Consider the following 18,933-nt stretch of genomic DNA (forward strand, 5'->3'; position numbering starts at 1 on the left):
ACGCAGTCACGCTGGGGGCGTTCCCATGGCGTCGATGGACGCATCGTTGAGTTCCCTTCGTAAGGGAACAAAACATTGCCCCTTTGTGGCGCAAAAATCCTTGACTAAGTGGACATCAGGGAAAAGAATGACATAATAAAAATGTATGATATGACTCCCGAACAGATGTGCATGTTAAATAGGCATCAAACACACAGAGATATAAACACACACACACACACACACACACACACACACACACACACACACACACACACACACACACACACACACACACACACACACACACACACACACACACGCTGTGTCCTCTGCAAGGCATTTATCATGCAGATCACAGCAGCCAGTAATGAGAGAATTCATATTCTACAGCAGGAGGACGGGACATCTTATTTAGCCGGAACTAGACATTACTTAATTTACATCCACCCCATTCTATGTTTCCTTTATCTATTTTCTTGGTATTGTACACACACAACGTGTGTATTTTCTGCTACCTGAGGGTACAGAGGCTGGGTTGAAGGGTGTGAACAGTTCTGATGGTGTCTGGTGGGCCAGCGTGCGGTCCAGAGTATTAGCAGGAGATGCTGGGGTCTGTGGAAGAGGAGAATCAGAGCAGTCTAAACAGAAGCTTTCCTTAAACTACACTTGCTCATAGCTCAACTATATCAAAATACTACTATATCATACTGTTTACATACTACCTAATTAGTATGCAGTATACACTGTGCAGTATTCCTGCATTCCATTTGGAGTCACTCACCGAGGGGGACGTGATATCAGGAGGAGTGGACATGTCTCCGAAAAGCTCTAACTGGTTGATATTCTGCAGAAGAAAGAGGAACATTTACCAGCATAAAATCAGATGTGTTTCACCTCAGCACTCACTGCCATGACAGTCTAGTCTTTGCCACAGAATATTGGAATCTACCTTGTGCAAACAGTGGTTTGAATACAAAAGGTGACTTATGAAAATGATAGTGAATTGCTATAAAAATTATATAAAAACATAAAAGATGATGATGACTTCTTTTACCTACCAATCATGTACAGCACGAAGAAATAAACAGTAATAAACAGTAATTTATTTTCATTTCCATCTATCTATCCATCAATTCATCCATCCAGCCAGCCAGCCAGCCAGCCAGCCAGCCAGCCATCTAATCTACAATATAATAAGAGCTAATTTCAAGAAAGATAATGAGTGAATATGTTGGTATATATCCTGTATTCACGGCCATTGGTGAACAATGGCTTGCCAGTCCCCCTAGGATTTAGCAGAACTTTTTCGGGTTTTTGCTGCCCAAAATGTCTGCATTTTCTGCAGTCATACAATGGCAGGACAACTGATTGATTCATTTGTTGGGGCTTGGAATTATGGATTTTGATTAGCCAATATTGCTTTTCCCCTTCTCAGGTTAAGGTTTCCCCCCCCCCAGAAAATTGCGGAAATAAGACAAAAATGCAAGCTGCACCAATAATGTTGAGTTTGCTGTAAACATGAAATCCAAGAGGACCTGGCATACGACACATGAGGGTGACCTTATCAGGTCTGGCTAATGAACAGGGGCTTTTGCACCGGAGAAACACAGGCGTGCGAGAAATGCATCTCACACTCTGCCCCGCGGCATGGGTATGAATGCGGAAGTGGATGCACGCACTAGTTGTTTTTCGTTGAGGAGCCGAGCATAATTCGGAGTCAGCGGTGGTCCAGTAATAGTGGCGACGGGACTTCGTCTCCGTTCCCTCCTTCAGGGAACAAGGGTTACATGTAACCAAGATGTTCCTGCCGTGTGAACACGCCATAAAGCGGGTACTTCCGCCATTAGTTCTAGGAACTATGAAACGGTTTCTCATAGCGTTTTAATCATCCCAATTAAAACGCCACTAGTGCTGCCACCTTCCAGTGCCTAGACAAAAGCCTTCTGATCCCCCAGCATTATTTGAGGTGGAGATGGGACAGGGCTTAGGCCAGAGAAGTCACTGCTGTTCCACAAGACCACTCGGAAAGCATTCTCTTTCGTTGGAAAGGCATACGCTGCAGAAGCCACATCCTGCCCGAAGGGAGGTAACATGTGGAGAATACACATATCGACTGGGTGGATGACCGGGTAGTACAACATATGGAATGTCACTGGGGTGGCTCCAGCCTATGACAGGGGGGAGACTCAACCGGACAGTGACGGCAGAGCTGGCTCCGTAACGGACAAGAGCTGGTCTGAGGTCCAGGCTTTGCATTCTGAGCAAATATAACCACAATGGAGCAGACGGACAGAGAAAAGCCAGGGCTGGGTCTGCCTCCTCTGGGGCAGCGCTTGCAGGCTCACCACCTGGTCCCCTAGGAGAGGTAGGAACCTTGGGTACATATCCGGGCCGGGGTCTCAGATCTTGAGAGTTAGCCGGCCCGAATTCCAGGCACGATTCATTGACCGAAAATGAGTGCAAGTCCCTACCCTCTAGATCAGGGATGGGCAACTCCGGTCCTCAAGGGCCACTGTCCTGCAGAGTTTAGCTCCAACCCTAATTAAACACACCTAAACAAGCTAATAAATGTTTTCAGGATTACAAAAAAATAGTTTTTGTCAGGGTTGGAGCTAAACTCTGCAGGACAGTGGCCCTCGAGGACCGGAGTTGCCCATCCCTTTTCTAGATACAGACCAAGCAAGCAGGAGAACTGTTTCTCTAAAAACAAGATTTTTAACTCAATGCCAGCAGAGCTTAAGGGAGGTCTCTGCAGTGCAGTAGCACCAGAGATAATCCAAGAGGGTGAAGAGGGGGTGCAAGACAAATTCAGACTCCTTGCTCCCCTCAGTAACCTGACGATCAAGTCGTGCTTCCCATGGATTCGTATCCACTGCGTCATGGTGTTGCGTCAATACAGAGGCAACAACATTTTGAAGTGGAGGAGACAGCCCTCACTCCAACCCATTAGCAGGAAAGAAGCACTGAAATGATCGAAGACCTTTGGGATCTCCTCATGGAGAGAAAACTCATTTCAATGAATAGGTTCCACTTCTAAGGGGAGCATGCCTCATTTTGAGAGGGTGCACTCACAGACGTGATGGGCTCTTACGGCATAAAAATTATTGCGGTAGTAACCAGACCCTCCACGTCCCGTTCTTTTTAGAACCAGACCTGAAACTCTCCAAGATCTAAACGCGGGTGCCATCATGCCCCATTCCTGAGAATTTACTCAGAGGAAGGAGTCAGGAAGGGCTGTCGAGAGAAGAGGTCTGGTTGGGCCAATAAGGAGCAACTAGCAAAACATGCTCCATCTCTTCTCTGACTTTAGCACAGTTGTGTGCAAGAAGGCTCACTGGGGAATGCTGGTCAGCTGTGACCAGAGTCTTTCTGTGTTGAGAGGTGTCCACTCAGACAGAAGAAAAACCAACTGGCAGAGGGACGAGTCCGGAGGGGCAACAGATGTAACTGTGCGGCCCCGAAGTGGTCCCAAACAGCTGGACCGCCTGGGGGACGGAGTCTTCACTCTCTCTGGGCCAGAGGCTGTCGTAAGGCTTGTCAGCGGCACGATTGAGCAGGCCAGAAGTAATAAGTGGAATGAAGCGACCTCAGAAGCTTCTGACTCCAAGGAGGAGGTGGCGGGCGAGTTGCAACATGCGAGGGGAGTGTAGCTCAACGGTTGCCATATTGTCTTTTCAGACCAGTACATGCTCGCTGAGCACCGGTGTCTCAAAGTAAGGTGAACTGCAAGCAACTCGAGGCAATGGATGCCAATGCAGTCGGAGGGCCGCCCAGACCTCTGTTACTGCATGCCCTTTGTACGTGGCCCCTCAGCCGGTAAACAAAATGTCTGTTACGGATTGGGGGTTTGGCGGTAGGCCAGGGTGCTTTTACACGCGTTGGGTTTCGGGCCGTAAAGTCAGGGCTGAAGCGGTCTTCATATGGAGGAAGCCAAGCGGCTGCATCTAGCATATGCCCCAGGAGCCTCAGTGGGACCCTTTCTCACTTCTATACAGCACTAACCATCCACATACTCTTTTCAGAGATGCGGAGGACCGAATCCATCTCCAAACAAGAAAAGAGATCCTCAGCCCGAGGAAGAGTTTACTCTTTCCCAGTTGACCTGAGGACCCAACTGGATATGAGCACTTGAAGGGTAGGACTTTCCCACCTTTCAAACGCACTCAGGGCTAACGCTGCAGACCGATCTTGGGGACGGAGCATTTGGAAATGCATCCCTGTGGAACAAATTGAACGGAAGCTTTTAAAAAAGGGTCTGTCTCAATAAACACAGGACCAAGATGGTCGTGACCCACATCTCTAGGGTACAATGAAGTATGGGCTCATAGAAGCCGGCCTTCAAATCGGCTGGAGGGAACGGCTGTATTGCGTCGTTTGCCAGTAGACTGCGAAGTGCGCACACAAGACAGGAGCACTGCTCAACATTTAGGTGTGACTAAAGTCACTAATTTTAGGAGCATATTTTCTCAACACCTAGGTGTGATGAATATCACTGAGCTTGGGCGGAAGCCGAGCGAAAAGGAATCGCAAGCCGAGTCTGATGGTATAGTTTGGGGCCATCTGGGCCGGTTGGGAAGCTTTTTTGGCTTCCACGAACCGGGCCAGGGGACCACAGATGTACCCGAGTTGGGGCAACGAGATGGAGGACAGCTGGAGGACCCGGCTCGGAAGGCCCGAAGGTGGGGGGGGGGGGGTTAAGCTTTTTAAAGTGACTGGCGCATTACTGAAAAGCTTTTCTAAACTGCTTCTAAAAACTGTTTTGTTCAGCCATTTGCTTGAGTCCAGTCCACAGGGATCTTTCCTAAAATGCAACACACTCTTTTCACACCTACATCTACAAAAGGGATATTTTTTTATGAAAGAATATTTGCTCTCCTGTCTCTAATAATTATAAAATAATTAAAAAACAGCACACACAATAACACGACTGTGTGCATGACATTTGAGACCACTGTAAAATTCTTGCGCACATGGTTGCGCACTCTGACTGTTTTATTCATGGGAACACAAAATCCAACCTATTCAACAGGGTCAAACTAGGGTCATCTAAAAGAGCTCTGTCATTTGACTATGAAATAGAAAGGTCAGGTATGAGTAAGTAGACTACTTCCAGGAGAATAGTGGAAAAGGTAAAAAGCAAGAGACTGGGGATTTAGCAGGGCTATAAACTGTTCATAGCGGGAAGTGTGACATTTACTTTCCTGTACATGGACTCTACTGAAATCTACAGTGGACCATAGTGCACTACGTATTACTTTATAGCTAGATTACAGCTAGAGGAGCTTTCTAGATCATTTGGAATCAAAACAACAGCTTGGAGGATCATGGGAAGGCCGAGGGCAGGTGTGGAGAAACTTCAGCCAGTCACTGTCTACCTTACCTTGGTGACCAGCAACAGGTCAGTGTCTAGATCCAAGAGATCGATCTGTTGGTTATGTTTGTTCTGCAATGATAACATGGTGTTAGATGAAAGATGAAATGGGACACACAGAAAATGAGGTCTGTTTTGGGAAGGTGAAGTATGATTAGATGAGATGGATGGTACTTTACCTGTACAGGTGAGGTTACACATGTTTACCTCACTATCCCACTATCAATTCATGGCTTTTGCTTCTTTTTTTTTTTACCAGATTATCTCTCAACAGGTTTGAGCCGACAAATGCAAGAACCTACTGTATTTATCTTCGCTAACTCGCATCCCATAGTCCCAAACTTTAATTTGTGGAAGGAGGAATCAAAAAAAAAAAAAAAAAAAAAAATATCCAGCTGCCGGCAGGCTTTAATGGGAAAATAATTTGCTCAAATGGGCGTCTCTTGAGATAACATGGGAAGAGCAAAAGACCATGAACAACAGCTGCTCCCATCTTACATATTGTGCTGCTGAAAAAGCAACACAGGCGAGGAGAGGATCTTATACAAAAGGAGAGGATGGGTAGACCATGAAATAGAAAAGAACACCAAGAACCCCTTCTTTGAACATGATTTACTTGGTTAGCCGGATAAAGGGGTGTCATGTGCATTTTGTTTTTCTTCACTTGGTGCCCTCAGAGAGGCATGACAGAAGGAATACAATTTATGTTGGTAACTTTACATTAGGTTCCATTTGTTAACATTAGTTAACTACAAGTACTTTAAAAGTAGTTTTTTAATTACTGTTAATTTTCAACATTTACAACATTCAACATTTAATTTCAACATTATTTTAATTTTTAGTTTCAGTATTTTTGTTGTGTTTTTGTCATTTTTATTAGTGATTTAATATGTATATAGTATGTATTAATGTTTTAGTTTGAGTTTATTTAGTTTTAGTTATTTTAGTACTTCAACTTAAAATAAACAAAAATGAGAAATGTTCCTTGGGCACTATAGCTGAAACAAAATAAGTAACTTTTTTGTTGTATTTTATTTCAGTTAACGTTTATTTTATTTCAAGTACCGAAAATATTTGTTTTTATGGTTTTAGTACTAATGATAACAAAGATTGACAAATGTATTATTCATTGTTTGTTAAGTTGCAATGTGTGATGCATATAATTGTCATTACAATTTTCATTTGTCGGGATTATATTTTTTATTTTGTGTTTGTTTCGATTCCTGTCTTGCAAATTGACCTAGGCTACGTTTACACGTGGCCGGCTATTTTCATAAACGGACATTTCACCCTCTCCGTTTTCAAAATTAACATTGTGCACACCTGTCAGTTTTCAGGAAAAGTGCTAGTTTACACGAAACCGTGTATACAGTATATGCTGTCAAGAGCATGCAAAACCTGCAGGTGGCAGTGTAACGAGAAGCTCAAGCCCACGTTAGGCAATCAGAATCCCGAAAATAGCAACAACAGCAACGAATCAATTGGATTAAAGACCGGAATTTTTGGATTAAAGACTGTTTTCTTGCATTAGGCCTACTCCAGCTGTGCAATTCATTAGATTCAAACAGCCCCTGACATAATTTAATGTTCATTTTAAAAACCCACCTTAATATAAAAAACAATATATGTAAAATTTGACTTTCATGACATTCAAATGACAGACATTCACATTGATTTCTGCTACAAAAGATAACTCAGGATTATGATGGAATCTGGGAAGTTATCCGGCTAACTAAATATGACCAGAATTAACACTGACAACAAGATAAACACACAAGATCTGGACATGTACATGCAAAACATGCAATAAAATCAATTGAGAACTGACTCCAGGTCTGTGGCTCAGATTTCAGAAGCAGTTGACACTTGAGATGGTTAAGTCTGAAAGTCTCTCTATGTTAGCGCTTAGCTTTAAGAATTGAAGTATGGTCATATCAGTCTGAGAAAAGTAAGCAGAAATAAGCCACTGCTAGTGACGTAATATTTGCTAATGTAGTTATGAGTGAATGGACAAACATGAAGGAAAGCAGAGGCAGTGTGATAGAGAGGGAAAGAGAGAAAGCATCATCAAGGTTTGGGTTGTGTAGCTTTCTTCACTCGATCAGTTCAGCTGTCTAACATTGAAAAGGGCTTCATTCATAAAACATAAGCAGCACACTGAATGATGCAGCAATCTACATTTGCACTCAGTTTTGTCCTGCTTGTGTTTCACGAATGAGGCCGAATAAGGGGTAAAAACTAAAATTTTATTTGTTCCTGTCATGTTTCCAGGGTGATGGTGGTCGTCTCACGTTGTTTGGTTGTGAAGGTCATTGAGCTGGAACTGCCGTTCTACACTGCGGCCAGTAGCTGAATTAAATGGCCGTAATATTACTAGCCCAAAAGATGCCATCAAATCAATCTCTTTACACACCCTTGGGGATCACCATTGAGGATAATGGGAAAGATGACAGTTGGGCCCCACAGTGATGAACTGTGTCAGTCAAAGAGCCTTGCATGCTGCTGACACCTTATTACTGATGGATATCACGAGTGCTGATAACTACCTTCTTATCTATATATATATATATATATATATATATATATATATATATATATATATATATATTACAACAATCTGCCTCTCCTGTGAAAGTATGACTCACATGATGTATTGTCATTCCATAACCGAAACAACAGTATTTACACTAAATAGTCTCCATGGCAACATTTAGAACAAGGCTGGGAGTGAATATTAGAATCACGTTTATTTTGCCACAATCCATCAGCCTACTTTTCTATCATCATTATCACTTCAAAAGACTATCAATTAGCCGTTCCGTCGGAGAGAATAATTATCTTCGCAGTGTCCTGTGTGCTTTTAGTGCTGCCCATTTCATTACGGACGGAGAGTTATGATCATGTAGCCACAGGCATGAAACCAACCGAGAAACACAGCTAGGAAATTAAATAATATGAGGAGAGTTACAAGAAAAAAGAACAACACTAAAGAGTTATTTAAAAAAATGATTAATTAAATACTGTTTATCAAAGTCAATTCTTTAGTAGGCAAAAAATATAATGGGGGGAATTTAAATAATAAATTGCACTGACTGATATTGTTGTTTATTAGTGAAAACTGCCTGCTTTGTTTCACTGCATGTTTCACTAAGGGCAATATGACAATTAATTCATGTGCAAACATGCTCCAAAAATATGTGCTAAACGCAGTTTGCATGACGCTGTTGTCCGTTTCAGTTGTGAAGGTTGTGGCAGAATACTATGATCTGACATACTGCATTTTCTTTTTACTTCTTTTGAACAATGTGTGTTAAAACAATGTGTATTAAAAGTGCAATACAAAACAAAACAAAACAAAACAAAACAGCACAACACAAAAAAACACACACAGAAAACAAAGCAAAACTAAACAAAAGAAAGCAAAGCAAAAACAAAACAAAGAAAAGAAAAGAAAAACAAAACAACAAAAACCTCAGAACAAAGCAAGGCAAAACAAAATAAAAACACAAAACAAAACACACAAATAACAAAGCAAAGCAAAAACAACAACAACTAAAAAAAACAGAAAACAAAGAAATGAAAACTAAACAACAACAAAACATCTATTTGTATTTATAATTTGATAATCATTTAATGAATCAGTCCTGCTATGAAAGTTTGAAGATGTACACAAATGTCTCCTAAAAAAAATGTTTACTGAAATTTTAATAATTATAATAATGTATAATTATAATGTACATTACACAATGCTTATTGAATTTGCCCCAAAATGCTGCTGAAAAAATAAATAAAATTAAATAAATAAATAAATCAAAGAAGCACAAATAAATACATATACATAAATAAATTCAGACCCAAAATGTACAGTATGTGTAGATTTACAGCCTAACGGTTCAAAAGCCAATTCCGTAGAGCTGAAAGAGTTATTTTGTGAGTTGAAGCTGTGCAGATTTTGCTTCGGCAGAAATGAAAAAGCTGGGGAAGGCAGGATCAAGAGGCCACACGACATAGATTGAAACAGGAGAGAGGAAGAAGGTTGAAAATATGTGTGAGGAAAAGAGAGAAACGAGTGAGTGGGTGTTTGAAAACATGATGGAAGAGGCAAGAGGAAGAGATGTCAGACAGCGGCACAAGGTGACATGAGGGCTGAGATGAGGAAAATCCAACTCAAACATTGTTTTTCCAGGTCTGGAGTGACCCAAACAATTGAATATCGAAGACAGACTCAACCAACTCCAGGGTACGAGGGACTTTTGCAGGGGTTGTATGTGTTTTGATGGTGATTGTGTGAGGGTTTAGGCATTTAGCTGAGCTAAGACTGAATGAACAGAGCAGCTATAACACAAGAGAGATACAGACAGCAGAGACACTGGCCAGAACATGAAAAGATCAGCCATCTTTCTTTATAACAGAGTGTTAATGTTGAGGCCAAATGGCCTGACAAGAGATCAGACACCATTTAAAGAGAGAGAGCAAAATTCACTATAACTTGGACCAGTTGAATCTCGTTCACAGTACGATCACAGATGCCTGAGCACAACTCAAAAAAGGCAGAAGAATGTTTGCCATCTCTCATTTAAATGACTTTATCTGTCAATCCATTTAAGCTACACAGACTTTATTTTTTATTTATTATTGTAAATCATGCATGATTCACGGACATTCATGATGTGGCACTGAAAGAATAGTTCACCAAATTGAAAGTTCTGTCTTGTTATTTCAACACTCCAAACATTAAGTTCTTCCTCTGTGCTTTTGTCTCGTTTTCTAGTATAAATATATAAACTTTCTTAATTAAAGATTTATTTATTTGAGAAGCAAAATTACTTATGATATTACGTTTTTTTCCCTAAAATAATTATCAAAATTAATCGAGTTTTTGCTTAACAACAAAAATAATTGCCACTGTAAAAACAATATTGTTGGTTTAACTTAAAAAAAAGTAAGTTACCTGGTTGCCTTAAAATTTTAGGTTCATTGACATAAAAAAAATAAGTTAATACAATGAAGGAGATTGGTTTAATAAACAGAAATCAAAATATTATGTTGATTTGACAAAAGATAAAAAGTTTGTACAGTGAATGGGGTCAGAAAAAATAATCTTGTTTTCGCTTTGAATTGTTTATATTTCTGACCCCATAGCCAGATATATTTTCTCGTTTAAGCTTAAACTCACTTGAGCTCATTTTGATCCATTTTTTCTTTTCTTTTTAAGAATATATTAGTCTTGTACTAGAAAACAAGACAAAAATACTGACTTTTTATTAGGCAGTAAACTTCCCTGGAACACAAAAGAAGAAACCCTTTGGAGACTGTTCTAGTTGCTCATTTCCATAAAAATATGAATATAGCAAAAAAATTGTTCATATGAGTTGTGCTCTATATTCATGTTTTTATTGAATAATTACTTAAATTGCCTGCTACTGTGCATGAATCATATGGACCACATTTATGGCACTTTTATATCATTTTTAAAGCTTGAAAGACAGTCACTGCAAGAAAAAGAATGAGCACATTCTTCTTTCAAATCTCTGTATTCCATGGAAGAAATAAAGTCGTACATGATTCATGAGAATTTTCTTTTTGGGTGAACTTTCTTGTCAACTTGATTCACAAGGCTGGAATGCCCTCATGAACGCACCAGCTGTCCTTATCATGGGGTGAAGACAAGCGTACATCATGCAAAAAACGCCCAATCATGTAATGCCCACCACCCAAACAGCTAGATTTTCACAAGGAAAATGAAACAAACACAAAAACCACACATATACACAACCAGCCAAAAACGCACAAACACCAGGGGTAAATTAAGAGTGCACAGTCTATGCGATTTACTGTAAGCTGGGAAATGAGTGCTGCTGAACTCCTCACGGGACTCGAGACAGGGAGCGGAAACATGCTTGATGCTTGGTGGTTTACATATTGAAAGGCACAGGAGAGGCACAGGATAGTCACATAAACAAACACACACAGGTCCACTCACTGGATGTCGCTTTGGGACGTCATAAACTCCCTCCTTTTGTTGGCTGGTAGGGACCTGGTGTGGACAGGGAGCCCAGCCAAATGCACAGTTAACATGACAAGTTACCATTAGTTCAGATTTCAGCAAGAGATTTTACAAGGTCAATGCAGAATGCAAATTTAATGCTTTCTGGAGAGCAAAATGAGCCATTGTCTGTGTATAAAGTGTTCTAATTAATAATATAAGATGCAGAAAATAGTGCATAGTAGAAATTAAAATAGAGCCTGAATAATACAAATAAATATTTGTATTATTTATAACAAATTTATATTTTATTTATAATAAATGTTTTAGATAAAATAAATCAAAATAATATCAATATAATATTATAGTCTGCATGATAAATATTTTATTTCATTTTATTTTCTATTATTGATCAATAAGTTATGACAACATGTGTTTTTACATTGGCTTAACTCAAAATTTAAAATTAATTTAAAAACAAACAAAATAAAAGAAAATAGGTTCATTTTAAAAGTTATACAAGATTCAACTAATTTTTTAAGTCAGTTTTGTGTAATTTAAGTTAAAAATTTATTTAAAATTTAAGGTAGTAACCTTTTTTTTACAGTATACCATCATTTTCATGTTCAAATTAGACGGCTAGAAAAGATCCAGATCCTTTCTTTGTCTGTTATTTTCATGTCTTCTCTCTCTCTCTCTCTTTTTAATTTGCCATTGTTCTTAATTTCCCTCTTGCTGAGAGACTGATTGCCGCTGTGTTTTTATTTGATCGTACACTTGAAGTGATCTTTCCATTTCTTTTATTCAAAGATCACACAGCGACAGCAATGATTAATCATTCTCAGTCTTTCATTTGGAGAAAGGGCAGAGGAGAGACCTGCTGCTTTCCTCTCACAGCAGAGTACTTTATCCATGCAGACTTTGGAAATCTCCCTACGGTCAGCATCAATTCTTCAGCACAGTCATGTTATCCAAACTTTACCAGAGCCAAAACTACTTGGGACCCAAGGGGCCCGCTGGAGGTCAAGGTTACTTTTGATGCATAGTGTTAGCTTTGGTTAATCAACATATCTTGTTATGAGATGCTGTTCCATAAGGTTAAGGAATGTTAGATAGTGTTTCTTTACATTTTTTCCCCTTAATATAGGGTTCCCGTATAACAATTAAGAGAAGACGCTATACAGAAAAAAATATTGTTTTTTAAGGCACTGGTACATTTTGAGATTTTGGGCTATTTTACTTCCATTTTTTTCAGACTAGTGGAAAGAAAACATCCACAATACACATGTAAGCGATTATTTTATTACACTTTTATCTATTTGCGTCTGTACATTTCAACTACAATACTGTACATATCTTTAAAGGCAGTTTTCTCAAAATCAGTTTTCTTTTTCTCCCGCACTGAGCAAGAAATCTCCACTTTCATAAACCATTTTTTCCTATCTATATTTTGAAGGTATTAACAGAAAGGTTTTTTCATATACCTTTCATCTGATTTATATAACATTTTATATAACTTTTTTTCTAACTGTTGACAGAATTTTCTAATTCATTTTATGATACAAAGAGATATCCAAAGTCCCCTCAGTAAAAACACTTCTCTACCAAAACTCTAATTTCTCAACAAAAAGGAATAAGAATTTCAAACCTGGCTTTATCCAAAGTTCAATTCCTGTTCTCGAAATGTATGCACATCTGTGCATATTTAATTAACTAATGCCTCACATGCATATTTAAACATAACATTTCAGAAAAAATTGTAATACAAAACAATTGTCTTAATGTACTGTGATAAGTCAACTGGATAAAGTATGGTATTTATTAGTTAAATGTTTTAACCTATTCACCAGTAGTGTCTTGCTTTAGGTTTGGGGAAATCATTTTTAGGAATATAGCACACAGATTTGTAAACCAGTAGCATATCTTAAAGCTAAGCATAGCTAAAAATGTAGATAAACTATTGAAATTTCCATTACTTTTTCATTTTATTTTGAATTCCCTGATATTTTCATGGCGGTCCGCAATATAACCAGGATTCATTGATTCGATTGATGCCATTTATACAGCTTCAGTCTTTACATTGGACATCTAGAGAACACAAATCTCTTATTCTGTTCATTTGTTACCCTATTTCATCGCTGTTAGCAAAGACCAAAAGTGATGTTCACGCAGATTCAATTTGACTCGGCCAATCTGGCTTTTTGTTTGATATGAGATGAGATCAGGTGTAAGCTGATCCTGGCTTTATTGATGTGACAGCAAGCAGATGTCTCTTTCATGCTCCTGAGTTTCCGATATCTGTCCTGATGTCAGCAACAAGTGAAGGAGTTTGTGAAGTGTCAGCTTAGCGCTTGAGAGCCGAGCAGATATTTGAATTTAGAGGGTATAATTTGGTCCCTGATGGTGTTTCAAGCTTTGGCGGAGTTATTTAACTGACTACGACATTAAGTCGGCTCTGTAAAAAGTTGTGGAGGAGACAGACTGGCAAAGTGTTGGGGCACTGATGTGTTTATTGTTTAGCTTGGCAGTGTCTCTTTTTGACTCAAGCCACAGGTGACAAAACAAAGCAGCACCTGAGGATACAACACCTGCTGTTGTCTTGGTCATGGCGCTTGGAGCACGAAACATTGCTGGGTGTAAATCTTTGAAAGGGCCGTCGCGCTGAATTAGTGTGGCTTGGCGAAGCACTCTGTTCTAATTCACAGGTGGGACTCTGGCAGTTACACAGTGGAGCTGCCAGTATAGCGGCACCATCAAAACCAAGGGATTCTTTTAAAGTGTTATTTAAAGAAGAATGCCGGTTTGTTTGGAGGCTCCCTATTGGCTGTTTGATCATCAAAACCTGTGTTGGTCCATGAAAAGCTGATACTGATAGACCTAAGCTCGATGTATTATGTTTTTTTTTTCCAAACTGGCAGATTGTATTGTGTTTTGGATGCCGAAAGTAATTTCAACACACTGTAAAAGTGATTCTTCGAAGTAAATAAAACAAAGATTATTGGAGTATGTTTTACAAGAAAATACGATTTCAGTTTTTCTCCTTCAATTTTTTTTTACATTTATTTGTGGTTGTTTGTGAAATTTAGAAGACATTTCTGTGCGAAAAAGGTAAATCCACACTATATATATATGTATATATTATAATATATATTTTATGATATATATATATATATATATATATATATATATATATTTTTTTTTTTTAGTCTAGATTTCTTTCAAGCAGGAATGTAGAAAACATCAGAAAAATCAGGGGTGACATTAGAAACCTCATCAGCCTGGCTCATGAATATTAATTAGGTAAAGTAATCAGTTTTTTAAACTATGAAAAATATGAGAAGCTACGCCATTATTTATTTATTTAAAATGCTAAATATTTATTTCAATGAATTTTTTAGTAGAACTTGTAAATTATGTATTTGAGAGTATTAATCATATTTTTCAGTCAAATATTATAAAACATATTGCAATTAATATTATAATAATTTATGAAAAAAATACGAATTTATTATTAACATTTTTATTGAATTAGTCCAATTTAAAATAGCAGATTACTCTTTCAGAGCTGGCGAACTTCCAATTCTCAGAAAAAGAAAAAAATACAGTTGTCACATGTTCAAATCCCCCACAAATATTATTTTGCTTGGACATGTGCTACTCTGAATTTGTTTCGTACTATAATAATAATATAAGTAAATTGTTACTAATGGTAAACATGTAACATGTTCAAACTATTATTGGAATCTGATTATGTAATTATCAGTTAAAAGGTACCATTATTAAGATTTGGTAGTGTACCTGGTATATGCTCTCCTCTGATTGGTCACGGATGGGCTCGTGTCCCGCCTCAAATACAATGTACTACAACATCGGCAGCAGAAGAAGATAAAAAGGCAAAGGGACAGGAAAAAGGTGAGTGCGAAAAGAAAAGAGAAAAGGAAGAAGACTGATTGATCACACAGAATCAACAGCGGCCCCCAGGAGCAGCGCAGTGACCCCTGTAGCCTTGAGGGACACAGCAGTCGGTTCATGTTTCACTGTAACTACAACTATGATAGTTTCAATGCAGAGAAGGATATTCACTCTCTACATTCGAGACAACTTAAAATAACCATAATAACAAATACAAGAACATTTCGGAGGGAAGAATTACGAGTTGTTCTTTCCGACCCACGCCTCATGCATATATTCAGTCTGATTTTGGCCTTTAAAATTTCATCATCCCACTTTTTTTTCTGTGTATCCGAACCCCTCTGTTTCTGTACCTGCGAACAGGGCAATGTTATTTACAACGTTAAGGAGAAATAAATCAAAGTCTTAAACCCAATGCTGCATGTTTCTTTAACGATGCATGCTAATGTTAGCTTAGCAGGGGTAACAAAACTTTCCCAGTGTTGTTCTGCATTTAAGATGCTAACCACTAAGTTTTAGGGATAATTTAGGAATGGCAGACCCGTTTAAACCAATAGCTGTGATATATTCCTCCATAACGCAGGGACTACACAGAGATGAGTGCGATTTTTGGCAAGCGACATTCTAGCTAATTGCTAATTCCTGTCCATTCAAGACCACATTAATGCTAATGGCAGAATCGTCTCCATTTCCTGTGACATTAGATCTAATGGCTTAGCCGTTCTCATTTACAAACTACTGTCGCCATTGGCCATTTCATTCTGTTACACAGTTAGCCATTGGCTAATTCTCTTCTTCCCTAGCCGTTCTCATTTACAAACTAGTGTCGCCATTGGCCATTTCATTCTGTTACACAGTTAGCCATTGGCTAATTCTCTTCTTCTCTAGCCGTCTTAACAGCAAATTGATAGTGCTCTTTACTATACTGCAAGTAATGACTGATTCTTAAGCTAACTGCTAGACCTAGAAGCAATGTTTCTCATTTCTCTTCTACTTTGTTAGTAACAGCCAATGAACGTCCAGTCTTGCTTTTTAAAGATACACTCCAATCATACACAATAGAATACATAGAAGGCTAGATCATTCACAATATGATGCACACCGAACAATACGGAAAGGCAATGTAATGCATGTAAACACACACACACACGCAGCCCAGATGAGATGTGTTAAAGCTGTCTGTTTTCAGTACAAAATAAAGGAGGCTCCCAGAATCACTCTTGCATCAGAGTTTTATCAGTATATTCCCAATTCATGAAAAGGACAGGTTAACAACACTTTGCAGCGATGATTCACAGTTTACTTCTATATAGAAATGATGAAATAACAAGTATTATTAATTCAGGAGGAGTGAAGAAAGAGCAGAGAAAATGGAGTGGAATCATTTATTTCTGTTAATGAGATTAAACGCATATTACTGAGCAGGGAGCCCTGTTTAAAGTGACATTGCGAGGCACACTAAATTGACAGCATACATGCAGGCAGACATAATGATTAACGATTTATTTCAAAGCGTTACCTGATACACGGGATCCTCCACATCTTCCTCCAAAATGGTCTGCAGGAGTGATCACACAGAGGGAGTGATTGAAGGAAGGAGAGTATTGGTAGAAGGAAAGGGGAGAGGGATGATTATGACGAGAAAAAGAAGGCAATTTTTGGTCATTTATGTAAAAACAGAGCAAAAGCACAATTTTAACATCAGCCAGTGAAAATAGGATCAGAAATGCAGCCCGCACAGGACGAAAGGAGGGATTTTGTCTCGATTGAAAAAGCAGTGTGAAGGAAATCCCCCCGCAGATATGCACCTGAGTTTCAACAGAGAGAGAGAGAGAGAGAGAGAGAGAGAGAGAGAGAGAGAGAGAGAGAGAGAGAGAGAGAGAGAGAGAGAGAGAGAGAGAGAGAGAGAGAGAGAGAGAGAGAGAATGGAAAGAGCTGCCACACAACTGGTGTGCACTGTGGGATTTTGCCACTGTTTTGTCGTGTGAGATTTTTAGTTTAGGAATAGTATTTAGTATTTTGTTTAATTTAGGAAAATATTTTGTAACACTTTAGTTTAGGGTCCAATTCTCAAAATTAACTAGTTGCTTATTAGCATGCATACTAGAATATTGGCTGTTTAATAAAGCACATACTGTATTAATACCTTATTCTTCATGACCATATTGTACATCCCTTAACCCTACCCTGACACTGACGCTGAGGTTTTAGCTGATGCTGAAACCTTAATTCAAGCACTAATCACATCACACATTATTGCAATGCTTTATTTCTTGGTCTGCCCAAAACACTTATTGTAAGATTACAGTATGATCAAAACTCAGCAGCAAGAGTTCTCTCCTCCACCAGGCGTTCTGCTCACATTAGTCCTCTGCTTCATGACCTTCACTGTCGACCCGTGGCATCACGTATTCACTTTAAGGAATTACTTAAATGTTTAAGGCATTAAATGGTCTTGCACCTCCCTATTTGTCTGATCTACTTTACACCTACCGCCCTGCACGGTCCCTTAGATCAGCTGAACTTGGTTTATTGTCCATCCCTCGTTTCCGGTTGTCTACTGTAGGTGGAAGGTCATTTAGTGTTAATTCTCCTAAATTATGGAATTAACTTCCCCTTACACTTCGTAATATCATGTGGCTACATTCAAGACTCAGTTAAAAACATATCTATTTAACATGTATTTTGTTTAATGTGACTGTATGTATCCTATGCGACTGTAATGACCACCCAGGGGGTGGTGATGGCGCAGTGGATAAGACACATGCCTTTGATGTGAGAGACTGTGAGACACCAATGTGTCCCTGAGCAAGACACTTAACCCCTAGTTGCTCCAGAGGCGTGCGACCTCTGACATATCTAGCAATTGTAAGTCGCTTTGGATAAAAGCGTCAGCTAAATGAATAAATGTAAATGTAAATGTGTGTGTGGGTGTGCAAATGTATTGTAATTTACAATGTAAAGCGACCTTGAGCTACGGAAAGGCGCTATATAAATAAAACTTCTTCTTGTTCTTCTTCTACCCAATACCTAAACTTAACAACTACATTACTAACTATTAATAAGCAGAAATTCTGAGTTTATTAGGTAAAAGTCATAGTTAATAGTGAGAATTGGACCCTAATATATATATATACATATATATATATATATATATATATATATATATATATATATATATATATATATATATATACCCCATATTTACTGCATATAATAGGCCTGTGCAACGATTAATCATGACTGTTATATATATATATATATATATATATATATATATATATATATATATATATATATGTGTGTGTGTGTGTGTGTGTGTGTGTGTGTGTGTGTGTGTGTGTGTGTGTGTGTGAGAGAGACAGTTGTTGTTGTACAGTCTACCTCCTTGTTTACCCACTTCTCATTAATTTACAATCTTGCAAGCAACAGTTGCAAAAAAAAAAAACAATCCTTCAGTGCACCCGGCCTCATATGAGTATAATTATGTTATTCTCTGAGATAAATAATAAATATGCCCTCTCGGAAATGTGTTGTTTCTGTATTTTCACCCTTTTTGTATTGCATATTTCATTATTCCCTTTTGAGTTTGTTGTTGTTTCTCTTTTACACCACTCTCATTCGTCTGCTGACATATATGCGCTCATATTTTGACCGAGCATTAGAAATTGTAAATTCTCTT

General features: G+C 38.6%; 1 protein-coding gene across 1 annotated transcript in view; it reads right to left on the reverse strand.

Annotated features, from left to right (window-relative positions):
* The window catches only part of dab1a (DAB adaptor protein 1a), a 190,492-nt gene that overhangs the window by 24,281 nt on the left and 147,278 nt on the right, over positions 1-18,933 (reverse strand). Inside the window, 6 exon segments of the mRNA XM_077220751.1 lie at positions 498-594; positions 764-826; positions 5,363-5,425; positions 11,337-11,390; positions 15,138-15,200; positions 16,771-16,809. Coding sequence (XP_077076866.1) covers positions 498-594; positions 764-826; positions 5,363-5,425; positions 11,337-11,390; positions 15,138-15,200; positions 16,771-16,809 — 379 coding nt within the window.

The sequence above is a fragment of the Siphateles boraxobius genome, unplaced genomic scaffold (genome assembly GCF_051911475.1).
Source record: "Siphateles boraxobius isolate OS27281-9 unplaced genomic scaffold, OSU_SipBor_1 8, whole genome shotgun sequence".
Taxonomy (NCBI): domain Eukaryota; kingdom Metazoa; phylum Chordata; class Actinopteri; order Cypriniformes; family Leuciscidae; genus Siphateles; species Siphateles boraxobius.